The sequence below is a fragment of the Magallana gigas genome, chromosome 6 (assembly GCF_963853765.1).
Source record: "Magallana gigas chromosome 6, xbMagGiga1.1, whole genome shotgun sequence".
In the NCBI taxonomy this organism is placed as follows: domain Eukaryota; kingdom Metazoa; phylum Mollusca; class Bivalvia; order Ostreida; family Ostreidae; genus Magallana; species Magallana gigas.
The window spans coordinates 44,049,944-44,066,307 of NC_088858.1; the positions used below are offsets into that span (position 1 = coordinate 44,049,944).

A 16,364-nucleotide genomic window follows, 5' to 3' on the forward strand; every position below is an offset into this window, starting at 1 on the left:
TATGCAGAAGAAGATTCAAGACATCAATTATAATGGTCAATGCAATACCTTTATAAAGAAAATGCACTCGTTTAACGACAATACAAGTGCAGACATTTGTCAAACAAACGTATTTAACACGTCGCACACAAGGAACAGATGTGAAATAAAGTGTAACAAAATCAAAGGCCTTTATATAACATGATTCAGGCAGGTGTCCATTTAGAAGTCGTGTTCAGCTTTGATTTGAATTATCTTAAGTGTATATGATAAATCATAATATACATGTATATTTAAAAGAAACGTAATTTCGACCAATTTTTCTTATCCAAATTAAATTAAATAAGGATACATTTTGGATGAGTACAACTTAACGGCCATTTCGACCCTTCTGGCATAAGATACTTTCAGTTAATATTAATAAACATTATGTCGATAACTCTCATTTCTAACTAACCCTGCACAAAGTAAATTTCCTTTAGAACCAAGCTAGGTTAGCGCTTTTCAGTACTTTCAGTACTTTGATTTTTATTAGTTTGTCTTATGACAACTCATGGTGCATTGCTAATAGAAATTCTTTGTTTCACTTTTTGTCCATTCTCCTTTTCTATAACAAATATTTGTTTATAAATATAGTTTCCTGATTCTAAATTTAGCAATATATTTTGTTGGTTTTTCTCCTTCTCTATCTAATTTGCTTTTGATCGTATACATTAACCTTTTAACCTAACAGTCCTAATTTCTTCCATGTCATTATGTTTATCCTCAAGTTCACGATGTAGTACCTAAACAGCTGCTATCGGTTAAAAGCGGCGTTCGATGTTTCTATGCGAAAATTGAACGGCTGCTAGTCGATATAGATTTCAGGGGTCACTCCACAAAATCAACGAAAAGGGTTCGAAAATCTAGGATTTTTTTTAAAAAAAAATCTGCACGGAACATGTAAGGAATTGTTGTAATTGAAAATAAATGTTATTTGTTTAATTGTTTAATAAGAAATCAAATATAGAATTTCATACGTTGGTGACGCATCAAAAGGCACATCAAACAAGGTTTTGTGCTAGTATTTTCATTTAGAAAACAGATTGTGTTGGTTCTGACCCGTGATAAGATTTGTAAATCTATTTTGATTCATGAAGGAAGACAAAAATGAACATAAAAGTATATTTTAAAAGTAAAAATGGAATACACACGAATTTTAAAAGTTACGGTTGTTATTTGAAATAATGAATTGTTAGCACCGGCTATAAACTTAAAACAATGCACCGGCTGGACTAAAAGGGTGAAAAGTCACGTAAAGATTGATTTATTTTAATGATACACCCCCTCCCCTTTGAAACTCTGAACAAGTTAGTTTAGAAGGCAAAAAAATAGATAGCACTTGAAGATTAAATATACAGCGGGCGGTCAGTGCCTAATTGGGCATGAGAAAGTCGAGTGACTGTAAAGAAATCAAGGAAGGTTAATTACGGAATTAAATCAAAGCTTGGCAAAAAGTGGAAGTTTGGACAAACGCAGATCCAGATTAATTCTTTCAATCTTTTTGTTCAACTTAAAGGCTATGAAAACTTAGGTAGCTAACATCAAACTTAGGATATTATGTATCTCCAATTCGTAAATGAAATGATAATTCCGCACAATGTCTTTTTTATTTGATTTTTACATTATCGTGAGGATGTTTTTATTTGATTATAAAATGAAAGGAAAACATGCGTATCGGCCATTGAAAAAGGAAAGAAAAAACACAGATTTTATGGGGTTTATTACACAAAAGGGTTTGCAGAATGTTTTTAACAAAAACTAGCAAAATTGTTTATTGTATGGAAAATCAATTAATAAACACATTAATAAACAAGATTCCTAATTATTAATTTAAATAAGTTTTCTTAAAATTTCGCATGATTATCATTATTTTAAAGACTCATTCTCTGTAAATATCAAAATTCGGTGATCACGCATAGTCACTTATTTTCATTTTATTTCGTACTTTGATACCCTTTGGTAAATAACTGGCCGTTTTAAGCTTTTTTGAACACACATTAGAATAAAATTATCGAATACAAAATATTTTGAGTTTTAAAATTATTGAAAATTTTTCATGGGCAAATGAATAGTTTAATAGTGTTCCCATGGTAACTACATTGTAAATAGCACTTCAAAAATACAGATTTTTCATTTCATTCGAACATAAATAGCTATGAATGGAAAAAATTAAACTCTTGTTTTGGCAACAAAGATATTACAAGAAATCATCTTGACGCAAGTGCCAAATGTGCCGCAAAAAATATAATTGTTGTATGAATCATTAGTTGTTTACATAAAAACACACCACAAAGAAGAAAATAAAAGTTGGTTGTACTAATTTTTATGGTAAATTTAAATATACTTTCAGCAACTTGTTTTTAAGTTTAACATTTTACTATTATCATAAAGAATCGAGTTCGTTACTGTAAGCATTTCTAACGGTAATTGTTTGATCATTGCCATAGTATGAAGTAATGGAAAACACATTGATTTGTACAATACAAAGTTCAACTCATCATTTTTCTCTTGGAGATTATGTATTTCAAACCATTTTTTTGTGCATTGTATTGAATGAAACCTTAATGCATTAGTTTATATGATTTCAAAGGACCACATGATAAACTAGAAATTGATTAGTTTAAATTTTCCAGTCAATTCAAATGTTCATTTCTGTCCTATTTTTGCTTAAATAATTGATATGGATGTCATTTCATGTTATTTTCTTCCACACTTTACATTGAAATATAAAAAAAATACACAAAGTCATTTTATTTGACACGGCACATAGAAATTCAAATATATCATTTACGAATAGATTATAGTCTCGATAAAAACGCGCCAAACACGACAATCTACTAAGTATGACCTATTTTTCATTTACGAGTAAAACAAAAAATATGTGATATTTTTTAAAAGGCATAAAACATATTTTTACATGCAAATTTACTTTTAATTCAGAAAAATATTCATAATATTAATTCTACTAAAAAAGAACTATCCCACAAAAACGCAGTAACAATATTTAAATGTGTATTAAATAACTGGCCCATCTTCCGGCGGCCCGAAATAAATAAATTGAAATCAATTACACCGAATGTACATGTCAATATTTAGTAACATACTTCTTGCCGAACTATTTTATTTTCATAAAAAGTAAAATATACTAAACAATAAAAATATCACCAAGGTACCCATTGACAATGACAGTAAATACCTGTACATACATACAATTAGTATGGTACATGTCAGTTTTAATAGTGTAGAAATCTATTGATGCATAATTTATAGATTTTATATTCGATTGAATATAGAACCACTGAACATAATTGTTTACTTCAATGTATAACGAGAATGTATCTTCATTAAAATTAGGAACTGCACATTTCCAATAGAAACCGGTGTTGGTGTTTAATAGTAGCCGTAACATAAGTTCTTTGAATTAAAAATCTTCATAGTATCATAAACGAATACAATGGGAAATTCTGACCAGCAAACTATACAGAGTACTAATATCAAGAAATCTGTTGCTTCAATTTCTTAGAAATGTCTTTAAATATGGCGCAATCAAGTTCAAAAGACTAGTTTGTTTGGACATGTGTCAAAATCAACGACATTTATTCGCTAAGTTTAATGTAAATTCTTTATTTTGTAGGAAATAGACTGATAGTTTAGTGCAAAATGTGTGTATGTTCCTTTAAGGTTGTCAAATACTCTACTAAGCTAAAATGTTTGAATAAAAGGGCATTTTGTTGAATGTGCAAAGAAAAGTACTTACTATTTCGGCCATTTTTTTTGAGCTAATAGACATATAATTTTCGAATTGAAACATTGGCCGCGTTATTTTTACCAATAACAGCCGTTAAGGTACTACAACGTTAAGTTGTTGAATGGAATCTTGTGTCAAATTTTGTTCTTAATTTAAACATTTCCTTTTTTAAGTATTTCTTCTCTTTCAAGAGATTTTTTTCATATAAGTTGAATATGTAATAGATTTTCCTCTTATTTCCATGAGCAAGGTATCTAAAAACAATTGGTCACTAATGATAAACTGTATATTATCATGCGGTACAGATGATGTATTTATCATGTGCAAAACAGTAGTATTGTTTCAACATCAAAACAATTTGTTTTACAATTTTGATATACTCTTTGTCAGTTAATAGGGAGTTGTTATCCCTTTGCCTTTTAGGAATTCATTCTTTTTATGCATGAAACAACTGGGGAATTATCTGATCTATAAGTATAACAATTTTCTATTTTGATCATTGGAGACATAATTTGTAATGTATCAGAGATCAGGAAAAAAACCAAGTCTGGCTTGTTTTACTAAGGGTTTTCTTCTACAGGTAACGCAACGCGGAGCGGGGACATAGAAATGCCGGGCGTCCGTCCGTCCGTGGGTCCGTGTGTCCGTGTGTCCGTGCGTCCGTCCGTCACACTTTTTTGTAAGCGCTCTCATGCCTACAAATTTCGACGGATTTTCATTACATTAATACCAAATGTTTATACACCTATTACCTTGGTCAAGTTCGAAAATCAGCATTGGTCGATACTGTTTGTTGGAGTTATGGGACTCTGACCACAATAATGACTCCGTTTTATCCAAAAATTGACCTTGTAAGCGCTCTCATGCCTACAAATTTTGACGGATTTTCATTAAGTTTATACCAAATGTTTATACACCTATTACCTTGGTCAAGTTCGAAAATCAGCATTGGTCGATACTGTTTGTTGGAGTTATGGGACTCTGACCACAATAATGACTCCGTTTTATCCAAAAATTGACCTTGTAAGCGCTCTCATGCCTACAAATTTTGACGGATTTTCATTAAATTTATACCAAATGTTTATACACCTATTACCTTGGTCAAGTTCGAAAATCAGCATTGGTCGATACTTTTTGCTGGAGTTATGGGACTCTGACCACAATAATGACTCCGTTTTATCCAAAAATTGACCTTGTAAGCGCTCTCATGCCTACAAATTTTGACGGATTTTCATTAAATTTATACCAAATGTTTATACACCTATTACCTTGGTCAAGTTCGAAAATCAGCATTGGTCGATACTTTTTGCTGGAGTTATGGGACTCTGACCACAATAATGACTCCGTTTTATCCAAAAATTGACCTTGTAAGCGCTCTCATGCCTACAAATTTTGACGGATTTTCATTAAATTTATACCAAATGTTTATACACCTATTACCTTGGTCAAGTTCGAAAATCAGCATTGGTCAATACTTTTTGCTGGAGTTATGGGACTTTGACCACAATAATGACTCCGTTTTATCCAAAAATTGACCTTGAAAGTGCTTTCATGCCTACAAATTTTAAGATATTCATAAAATTTATACCAAATGTATTATGGTCACACAAAGACGAGCTGAAGGGGGCATATTGTTTTACTCCTTTCCGTCTGTAATTCAGTACAAACGTGCGTCTGTTTGTCCATCTGTATACTGTTATATAGCGCTCCGCCCCATCATCGAATATATTGCTAGTTTATTAACATCTGAAGACATCAGAGATATATGTAAGTATAATAATTTATGTGCATTTTTTTCATACATGTTACAAGGTGCTCAGACCTAACCTCCAAGAACCATATCAAAATGTATTCTTAGTTAGTGTAGAACTTTCAATTAAATTTTCTCAGCCATTCCATTACATTGCATTTGATCTAAATAAAATATATTTATGGGGGTTAAACATGTATGTATTTGGGACTTTATTCAAACACTCTAATTAAATTTTGGTATGTGGTGAGCGCCGGGCAACATGTATGAATACACATAATCATCAAATAATCACTTCATAAAAATATTTTATTTATTTGGGATCAGGATGATTTCAAAGATAATATAATGTCATTAATTGAAAATAGAAAAAAAAATCATATCTTTATAATATGTGTATTCAATCATGGCTAAGGGTCAAACAGCATAAAGGTCTCATTGTATTTATTTTTTTTGAATTAGTGATAAACAAACATTGTTTTTAATATATATAATAATGATATGTTTGACAATAATTATAGCTTTTATGCTGTTTCAGATTTGTTTTACTAACACATTATTTTTTGTTGTCCTTTTTTGATGTGGAGGCTCAACATAAAAAAAGATACTAATATCAAATGAGCTGGAATTCACAGTGAACTGCATACTATCCAATTTTAAAGCCAGCATGACCTGATTTATATTCAATGAATTTTCTCTACTAGATGAGACTAGTAAATAAAAATATTTGATAATTATTTGGAGCGATTAAAAAGTCCAGTGACATTATCTGCAAAATCATTCGGAATGAATTTTTGCCCTTTTTTATTATAATTTATACAAATATAATTATATTATAAAATTTATTTCACTTAATATGATAGAATAATCACAATAAAGTAAAACTTAGTATGTCATGCTTGCTTTATTCAATGAGTTATATTTGGTTTCACCCAGAAGTTAATGGTTTCTACCCAGTGGTAGTGAAAATGAGATACAGTTATTTATTATCATTTGGTATCTTCTGACTTGAAAAATATTGGAATGTATAATCACATATAAAAGAGTGATTATAAACTGTATTTCATTTTTATGCCCCACCAACTTTGTTGGGGCATATAGTTTTTCGGTCTTGTTCGTCCGTCCCACCTCAGGTTAACCTTTGGGTTTAAGCTGATTTCTCAGAATTGGTAAATCAGATCTTTATGACACTTTGTACACTTATTCATCATAACACGGAATACAAAATGAATCAAACATTTTTTGATTCTATTGAAAAGCTGTTGGATGGGGCATCCGTGTCTTAGGCAACACATTATTAGTACTTGTAGTTTTTATATCAGCACCATTGCAACCTTTAATACTATTAAGCATTAAACAGATGGAATTTGTTCATGACTTCTTTTTGTGTTTATCGCTTAATAGTAAGTCAACTCTTTACAAGTCCTTGTAACAATTTTTTATTTACTGATCACAATGGAGAAAATTGAAAAAATTACGAAATGTGGTGAAGAACTTGTAAACAAGGGATTTCAGTTACAGGGGTGCATGAGCAATATGAATTTGAGTGGACAGAATAGGGCAAATTGCGACTATTTGTGGAAAACTCTCACAGAAATCCGGAACTTAGGCAGCGAAATAGCAAGAGTAGGAAATGAGTTGAAACCTGCCATGAAGAGTGCGATTGAAAATGAAGAGAGACTTAAAAGGATGCGACTTGATTTATCAAAAGTGAAAAAAGAGAAGATTGACTTGGAAAAAAGAATTAAAGAGCTTGAGGCTGAAACCAGCCTGTATTCTTTTGATGAGGAGTCCCTCCTTGGTTCACAACAAGAAGCAACATCACCGGTACAGGATGAAGAAGAACCAACACAACCAACATCAGAAGAACAAAAGAATCAGCCAGGAACATCCTTACCTCTTCAAGAACCTCCAACTAAGAAGGAAAAGAGAACTGAAATAATGTTGCCATAGACATGAACTAAAAGAGACAATTGTGTTAATTAGGACTTTACTGTTTTTCATTGGTTATGATTTACGGTTTTTCATTAGTTATGATTGTATTTACTCTGACTCAAACATGGGAATGTTTATAATTTTGTTTAAATGATTGTCAGTAAACTTTTGTTTTTTAGGTTATGCTTACTTGGAAATGAAAGATAAAGTAAAGCCTTGATTTGAACATACACATTATATGCAATAGACAATTGTGTTAATTAGGACTTTACTGTTTTTCATTGATTATGATTTACTGTTTTTCATTGGTTATGATTGTATTTACTTTGACACAAACATGGGAATGTTTATAATTTTGTTTAAATGATTGTCAATAAACTTTTTTTTTTTAGGTTATGCTTACTTGAAAATGAAAGATAAAGTAAAGCCTTGATTTGAACATACACTTTATATGCAATATACTGGTAAGTAATGCAAGACTGTTTAAAAGATATGACTTGAAAGTTTTGAGTATTTTTTCCCTGCAGAAATATCAAATCAGCCACAATATGTTAATTTTAGTTGTTCCTATGGGTTGATACATACTTGAAATTATCAAGATGCCTAGACTGAAAAGAAAAAGTACAGACTAAAGACAAAAACAGATTAAAGAACTTGTTTCAAAGCGTAGAAGAGAAGAAACTTCATCAGCAAACAAATCAAGTGAAAGTGATATGATACCAGTGACTGCTGACATTTTTCCAAAGACTAATTCATGTTGTACTTCAACAAAAGAGACTAGAAATATGTTATCAACAGGAGCAAATAGTTTTCCTGAGAATGGAACAAATGTTTCATCAATCAGTTCAAATACTAGTTCAAGAACAGTTTCCTCTTCATCCTCAATAGTGAATAACAAAAATGAAAGCTTTACAGCTGTGAAAAGGTACTTTGAAGATCAGACTGATAAACAGAATAAAAGAAGAAAAGAATTGGAAGAAAAACGAAATTCCTCAAATTTAGCTGAACAGGCAAATAATCTTAAACCGGCAGCAAATCGATTAAGACAACAAAAGTTAAGAGCCTTAAAAACTCCTGATAAGAAAAATGATGATAAAAATAAAGATAGAATAAGAAAACAAGTGGAAAGGGCACTTAAGACACCAGATCAAAAACAGGTGGACAATGCTAAGGATAAGAAAAGGAAGAGTGACTCTCGTGACTCAAGAACACCTGCTCAAATGGCCTCAGACAAAGACAAAAATAAGAATAGGATGATTGACTCTCGTGGCTCAAGAACACCTGCTCAAATTGCCTCAGATAATGACATAGATAAGAAAAGGAAGAGTGACTCTCGTGACTCAAGAACACCAGCTCAAGTAGCCTCAGACAAAGACAAAAATAAGAATTGGATGATTGACTCTCGTGGCTCAAGAACACCTGCTCAAATTGCCTCAGATAATGACAAAGATAAGAAAAGAAAGAGTGACTCTCGTGACTCAAGAACACCAGCTCAAGTGGCCTCAGACAAAGACAAAAATAAGAATAGGATGATTGACTCTCGTGCCTCAAGAACACCTGCTCAAATTGCCTCAGATAATGACAAAGATAAGAAAAGAAAGAGTGACTCTCGTGACTCAAGAACACCAGCTCAAATGGCCTCAGACAAAGCCAAAAATAAGAATTGGATGATTGACTCTCGTGCCTCAAGAACACCTGCTCAAATTGCCTCAGATAAAGACAAAGATAAGAAAAGAAAGAGTGACTCTCGTGACTCAAGAACACCAGCTCAAGTTGCCTCAGACGAAGCCAAAAATAAGAATTGGATGATTGTCTCTCGTGGCTCAAGAACACCTGCTCAAATGGCCTCAGACAATGACAAAGATAAGAAAAGGAAGAGTGACTCTCGTGACTCAAGAACACCAGCTCAAATGACCTCGGACAAAGCCAAAAATAAGAATTGGATGATTGACTCTCGTGGCTCAAGAACACCTGCTCAAATTGCCTCAGATAAAGACAAAGATAAGAAAAGAAAGAGTGACTCTCGTGACTCAAGAACACCAGCTCAAATGGCCTCAGACAAAGTCAAAAATAAGAATTGGATGATTGACTCTCGTGCCTCAAGAACACCTGCTCAAATTGCCTCAGATAATGACAAAGATAAGAAAAGAAAGAGTGACTCTCGTGACTCAAGAACACCAGCTCAAATGGCCTCAGACAAAGCCAAAAATAAGAATTGGATGATTGACTCTCGTGCCTCAAGAACACCTGCTCAAATTGCCTCAGATAAAGACAAAGATAAGAAAAGAAAGAGTGACTCTCGTGACTCAAGAACACCAGCTCAAGTTGCCTCAGACGAAGCCAAAAATAAGAATTGGATGATTGTCTCTCGTGGCTCAAGAACACCTGCTCAAATGGCCTCAGACAATGACAAAGATAAGAAAAGGAAGAGTGACTCTCGTGACTCAAGAACACCAGCTCAAATGACCTCGGACAAAGCCAAAAATAAGAATTGGATGATTGACTCTCGTGGCTCAAGAACACCTGCTCAAATTGCCTCAGATAAAGACAAAGATAAGAAAAGAAAGAGTGACTCTCGTGACTCAAGAACACCAGCTCAAATGGCCTCAGACAAAGTCAAAAATAAGAATTGGATGATTGACTCTCGTGCCTCAAGAACACCTGCTCAAATTGCCTCAGATAATGACAAAGATAAGAAAAGAAAGAGTGACTCTCGTGACTCAAGAACACCTGCTCAAATCACCTCAGATAATGACAAAGATAAGAATAGGAAAAGTGATTCAAGAGCTTCAAGAACTGATGACATACTAGAAAATGAACGCTTAATTGATAGAACTAGAAATCAAAAGTCTCGAAGTCAACCTCCAAAAATTGATCTTGACGTTGCTATAGAAAACTTCAGAAAGGCTATCAGTCAAGGGCCTAATTTCGTATGTAGCTGTTGTTGCCGTAAACTTTACAGAAGAAGTGTCATAAAGCTTGATTTGAAAAAGTATTCAAAGATATCACAGCCAGATTTAGACCTTTATCTCACTAAAGAAGACTGGATCTGTAACACCTGCCACAACAAACTAGTCAAAGGAAAAATACCATGTCAAGCTCAAGCCAATGGTTTACAACTTACACCCATCCCAGAAGTCCTCCAGAAGCTTTATGTAGCGCCGTCGAGCGGTAAACGGCTCTATACTATGAAATCCACAGGTAATTAACTCACATTTTAACTAATTCCTTGAGATGATAATGCTCCAACCTCTAAAGCATACGCTTTAGTTTAATAGAAACACAAAGTAGAATTATTTACAGTTTATTCACATTACGATAAAAATCCAAAGTTTCACAAATAAAATATCAAAACATCACTGGCTGAACTGCACATGTATCTCCCGCAATAGAAAAATAGTAAGACCCCCCGTAATTTGTACCCGTCCTATATATACATAATATGCATTGCTCGCGAGGAGCAATCTTTCTAAACGGGGTCAATTACGTAATGACATTGCTCGCGGAGAGCAATGATAAATAACTTACGTAATAATTAAAAAGAAGAATAATTTAATTTTAAAATACCGTTACACCTCCCCCTACTTAAGGTTTTGACTCCGTTCAAAATGAATAATAATAATTAAATCTGCAATTAAACAATATCTAACTTAGGATAATTATACAAAATATTACTCTTTACACATTAAGCAGGGTATCGGTAACTCATAAATATGTAAAATGCAGCCTGATAATTCAACTCACAACAAAAATAAATAAATAAAACATTAAACAAAATTGTACATCGCAGTTCATATATACAGTTCATGATATATACAAGTCAGTTTAACCAATGTTTTATTACACAGACAGATCCCCTCTGACAATTCTTACGTTGCCGTGCTCAAAATGTTTGGGAATTTCGCGTAATATTTCACTGACTACATCTCTGAAATCGATGTCCTCTGGATTTAAGTCCTTGGAATATACGATTTTAGAGTCTCTAATTTCTTCTTCTGTCCCGTCCGGTTTGCGTATCACCGTTTTGTTTAATGTTAGGCATATTGTCGATCGTTCTCGGATTGTGACGTTGTTGTTTTCATCAGTCTTTTTACTTTCATCACTTACGTCACTGTAATCGTCGCTAGGACTGTCGCTAATCACATCAGTTTCGTTACGCACTCGTTTGTCCCCGTCTTCTTCATTATGCACTTGCTGCTCATCAATGTTGCCTTCACCTAAGATTTCTTCGACGAACGCCTCGTCCACACTACTCAGCTCCGCGAACTCGCAAGAACTAATGGAGAGATGCTCGAGGTCATCCTCAGCAGTGTTCGTTTTGTCCAAGGTTTCTTCTTCATCTGATGAGATGTTCTCGTAGAAGTCACTAAGTACGTACACTGGCTTCTTTGCTTGCATAAACATCTCCCGGTCGACAAACTTCCTTTTAGAACTCATTGCTTCACTTAACTGTTCACCATGAAGTCCATGTACTGATATTAAATGTCTCTTTAAATTGAATTTCCTTACAAAAAGTCTTTGGCAAAAACTACAGTTTAAGCTGTTTACACTGTCACTGTGTTGCTCCCTACGATGCTGATGAAAATTACTAGATGATGTAAAAGATTTTCCACAATCTTCGCACAACATTTGATAACGACTATTCTCTGTACCGAATGGGCTTCCTTACAGGTCGTCCCCTACGGGTCATTTTCAAACTTGGTTCTGATTGGTCAAGATCTGAGTCTTCTGCTTTTAAACTTGGTTCTGATTGGTCAATATCTGAATCGTCTGTTTTCGGGGGTGGAGCTAGCGGTAATTTCAAACGCCGCCGGCCAGAGTCCGGCGCGTGCCGTCGTTGACCATCTGGTGTCTCGCCAGTTGTATATTCGGATCCAGTAGCTGGTCTTGTTAGTTCCGCTGTCTCGCCAGTTGTATATTGGGGCTGCTGTCTTTCTCCTCGGTACGGTTTGATGTTGTCGGCGTGAACTATAACCGGTTTTGATTGTCTTGAATGCTGAATTTGAAAAAGCACATCACTTAGTCTTTTAATTATTATCCACGGTCCAGTCCATTTCCTTGATAGTTTTAATTTTTCTCCTTTACCGACTTTTGGCTGACTTCTTCGTACGAAATCCCCAACTTCATAGTTAGTCTCCCGTACATTTCGATCAAAATAATTTTTCTGTCTTTGAGATGCTTCTTTTGTAATTTCCCTTGCTTGTTCATGAATTGTGGAAAGTTTTTCTTCTAAATCACGCACATAAACTGCTTTGTTTGCCTCTTTCTCAGAAGTTGTAAAGTTCTCATTTTCAGTTAGAACATTTATTGGTAGTTTAGCCTCTTTCCCAAATACTAGTCTATATGGCGAAATCCGTGTAGTTTCATGCGGAGTGGTGTTATACGCAAGAACAATTCTGTCCACAAAACGATCCCAGTCGGTTTGGTTTGCATTAATGTATTTAGATAGCATGTCCTTTATTGTTCGATTCATCCTCTCTACCATTCCGTCTGACTGGGGATGATATGGTGTAGTTCGAGTTTTGTCAATTTGAAATAGTCGACACATTTCCTGGAATAGCCTACTTTCGAATTGTTTTCCTTGGTCCGAATGAATAGATCCAGGACATCCGTATCGCTTTATCCATCCTTTAAACAGAACGTTAGCTACCGTTTCAGCTTCAATGTTCATAAGCGGAAATATCTCGGCAAATTTTGTAAAATAATCCATCACGACAAGAATGTAAGAATATCCATTTTCTGACTTCGGGAATGGTCCTGCTAAATCCAGTGCTATTCTTTGAAATGTTTCACCACTTAGGAAAGTTTTCATACGTGATCTCTTTTTCCGTGGCGGATTTTTCCTTTCTTCACACACATCACACGCAAATACATAGTCGTGAACAGTTTGACGCATCCTAGGCCAATAATAATCGGAATTTCTAACTTTTTCCAAAGTCTTTTTGATGCCCATATGACCTCCAACTCTCGAGTCGTGAAGGTGCCATAACACAACTTGACGCAGATTCCGTGGTAGGCATATCTTAAGTTCTTCACTATTGTTTGAAATCCAGCGAATACACAAAACACCTTTATCAATACACAATAAATCCCATCTCGAATACCAAAATTTGCACTCAAAGTTTTCACCAGACACAGTAGATAATGGTGGTTTTTCATTTTTTTTCCATCCAACGTAAAATAACACGCATTCCAGGGTCATTTTGTTGTTTCTCACGAATATTTGCTCGGTTTAGGGGTTCGTCCGGCTGTTTTCGAATCTTCGCTCTCATTGGTCTGTTTGTCCGATTCTTCTTAAGAGGGGAAATAATTGCACAATCCGATACTTTGTCTGAATCTATGCTGTCGTTAAACAATGCACTTAAATTAAACACGTGATTGTCAACTTCTGTTGAATAATATGTACTGGTATTTCTTAGTTCAGAAACGTGTGTATATTTCTGATTTTCAGTTCCTTCATTTTTCTCACGTTTACACTGTCTGCAGTTCACCTCACAAGAAACACGTGACAATGCATCTGCATTTCCATGTCGTTTTCCGGCTCTGTGTTCAATCTTGAATATGTACGGTCCAAGTCTCTGAAGCCACCGCGCAATTTGTCCATCCGGTTCTCGGAATTTATGGAGCCATACTAATGATCCATGGTCTGTTCTTAGCAAAAACTCTCGTCCAAGTAGGTAGTGTTTAAAATGTTGAACGAAATACACAACAGCCAGCATTTCTTTCCGAGTTACACAATAATTTCTTTCAGAATTATTCAACACACGGCTTCCGTAAGAAATCACAACTTCTCTTCCATTTTGAATTTGCGATAGCACAGCGCCTATAGCGTCATTACTAGCATCAGTATCTAGTATGAAGTCACCAGCAGTCACATCGGGATATCCAAGAATAGGTGCAGATATTAATTTCTGTTTCAAAGTTTCAAATGCTGCATCACATTCATGCGTCCAATTCCATTCTTGATTTTTCCCAGTAAGGATATGTAGGCATTTTGCTATTTTAGCAAAGTCTTTTATGAATCTCCGGTAGTAGGCTGCTAGTCCAAGAAAACTTCTAAGCTTTGTCACATCATCCGGCGTTCTCCAATTCTTAACATCTTCAATTTTTGAAGGATCCGTTTTAATACCCTCCTTTGAAACGATGTGTCCAAGAAAACTTACTTCTCGCCGGAAAAAGTTGCATTTCTTTGCTTTAAGTTTCAGGTTTACACTCTGTAATCTATCTAATACTAAACTAAGATTCTCCAAGTGTTCATCAAAAGTACGGCTGTACACAATAATGTCATCTAAATATAGCACTGTTATATTCCATTGTAATCCGTTCAACGCATGTTCTATCACTCTTTGAAATGTCGCTGGTGCGTTACATAATCCGAACGGCATTACTGTATAATGGTAAAGTCCACCACGTGGTGTAGCAAACGCTGTTTTCTCTTTATCCTTCTCACTCATAGGAATTTGATGGTATGCCATATTGAGATCTAATGACGAAAACCATGTTGATCCAGAGAGGGCATCGAGATCATCTGCCACCCGAGGTATCGGATATGCATGTTTGATGGTATTCGCATTGAATTTCCGATAATCAACACAAAGCCTCCAGCTTTTGTCCTTTTTCTGCACCAACACGATAGGAGCTGACCAGGGACTGTTGGATTTCTCAATTTATCCTTGTTCCTCTAACTTCTTGATCTCCTTGTCGATTATCTCCCTCTTAAAAATAGGAACTCGGCGGACTGCTTCCTTAAAAGGTATCTCCTCCTTCAGCTTAATTCGATGCTCACCAATCGTTGCACGCTCCCCTAGTTTGTTTGGATCCGCAAATGCATTCACACGAGCTAAGAGAAAGTCTTTAAACTTTGCCGCTTGCTCTTCAGTTAAATTTTCACATGATTCCTTATAAACCTGTTCAAGATGCTCTGGTATATCGGCGCCTCCTGACATTACGCTATATACTTCCGGAATCTCCACAGTTGATACATTTTCCACAGGATCAAACACTGCTATCTCAGTACGTTTCTGTACATACACGTCACGATCACATGGATTAAATACACGCACATATATATGATTTTCACCACATGTAGATTTCACTACTTCTCGTGCAACCGCTAATCCATGGTTAAGTACAAATGTTTTTAGAGGTAACAAAATCCCATCACTAGTATCTACACTACTGTTAAATGTAGCTTTTAAAACACTCTCATGATGCGCTGGTACGACATTATCCTCCACGCTAACAATAGAATATCCCCGCAATACTCCATCAGCATCTGCTTTAAGGTGGCACACATTAAAACAATAATCCCATTGACAGTGAAATTTGCTAATAAAATCTTGGCCAAGTAAATTTGATTTTACATCTGCCACAAACACACGAAATATTACTTGAAATTCTGGAAAGGATAACAACATTTTTGCAGTTCCAATGACTTTAAGTTTTCTTCCGTCGGCTGTAGTAAATTGCTTTTTAGCGCGCTCCAGCACAGGTCTATGTTCTGGAAGAATGCTCCTATAAACATCTTCTGTTATGAACGTGTTCATTGCACCCGTGTCAAATCTCCACTCTAACGATGTGCCTTCCACTTATTCCCGGCTTTCCTCTGATTTCAATAATTTGACATTTTTCATCGTTAGAATCATAATTCAAGTGCAAATTTTCATCATCTGTTTGCGTTGACACTGCAGATATTTCTTCACTGCTATCATCACGATGTTGTAATTCTCCTGTACTAGGCCGCTTCACTAAATGCTGTGCCGACACATGGCCTACTGCCTCGACACCCTTACATTTAAAGATTTCTCATTAGTGATTTTCCGCTTTGGACAGTCTTTGTACAAATGCATAACAGAATTACATCCGTAGCACTTTTTCGCTATCCTTCTCTTTTCTTCTGACTCCGCGCGG

At 35.0% G+C, this 16,364-nt stretch overlaps 2 protein-coding genes across 2 annotated transcripts; one reads left to right on the forward strand and one right to left on the reverse strand.

Annotated features, from left to right (window-relative positions):
* The first annotated feature begins 8,239 nt into the window (after positions 1–8,239).
* Positions 8,240–10,663, forward strand: LOC117689352 (protein IWS1 homolog). Its single transcript, XM_034470190.2, has one exon. The coding sequence runs from the start codon at positions 8,240–8,242 to the stop codon at positions 10,661–10,663; it is 2,424 nt and encodes an 807-aa protein (XP_034326081.2).
* A 631-nt stretch (positions 10,664–11,294) lies between these two features.
* Positions 11,295–14,995, reverse strand: LOC136276395 (uncharacterized). The gene is made up of 4 exons (XM_066088289.1): positions 13,640–14,995; positions 13,269–13,523; positions 12,124–12,450; positions 11,295–11,903 (listed from the first exon to the last, which is right to left on the reverse strand). Exons 1-4 carry the CDS (start codon positions 14,927–14,929, stop codon positions 11,295–11,297), a joined length of 2,481 nt encoding a protein of 826 aa, XP_065944361.1. The 5' UTR covers positions 14,930–14,995.
* Positions 14,996–16,364: the final 1,369 nt, after the last annotated feature.

Excerpts from the sequence above, each read along its gene's own strand:
- LOC117689352 (XM_034470190.2), top strand. The coding sequence starts at position 8,240 with ATGTTATCAACAGGAGCAAATAGTTTTCCTGAGAATGGAACAAATGTT.
- LOC136276395 (XM_066088289.1), bottom strand. The coding sequence starts at position 14,929 with ATGGCATACCATCAAATTCCTATGAGTGAGAAGGATAAAGAGAAAACA. Across the intron at positions 13,524-13,639 it reads AAAATGACCCTGGAATGCGT|GTGTTTTGTGTATTCGCTGG; the intron begins GTTATTTTACGT and ends GTATTGATAAAG. Across the intron at positions 12,451-13,268 it reads GCCACGGAAAAAGAGATCAC|CATTCAAGACAATCAAAACC; the intron begins GTATGAAAACTT and ends TTTCAAATTCAG.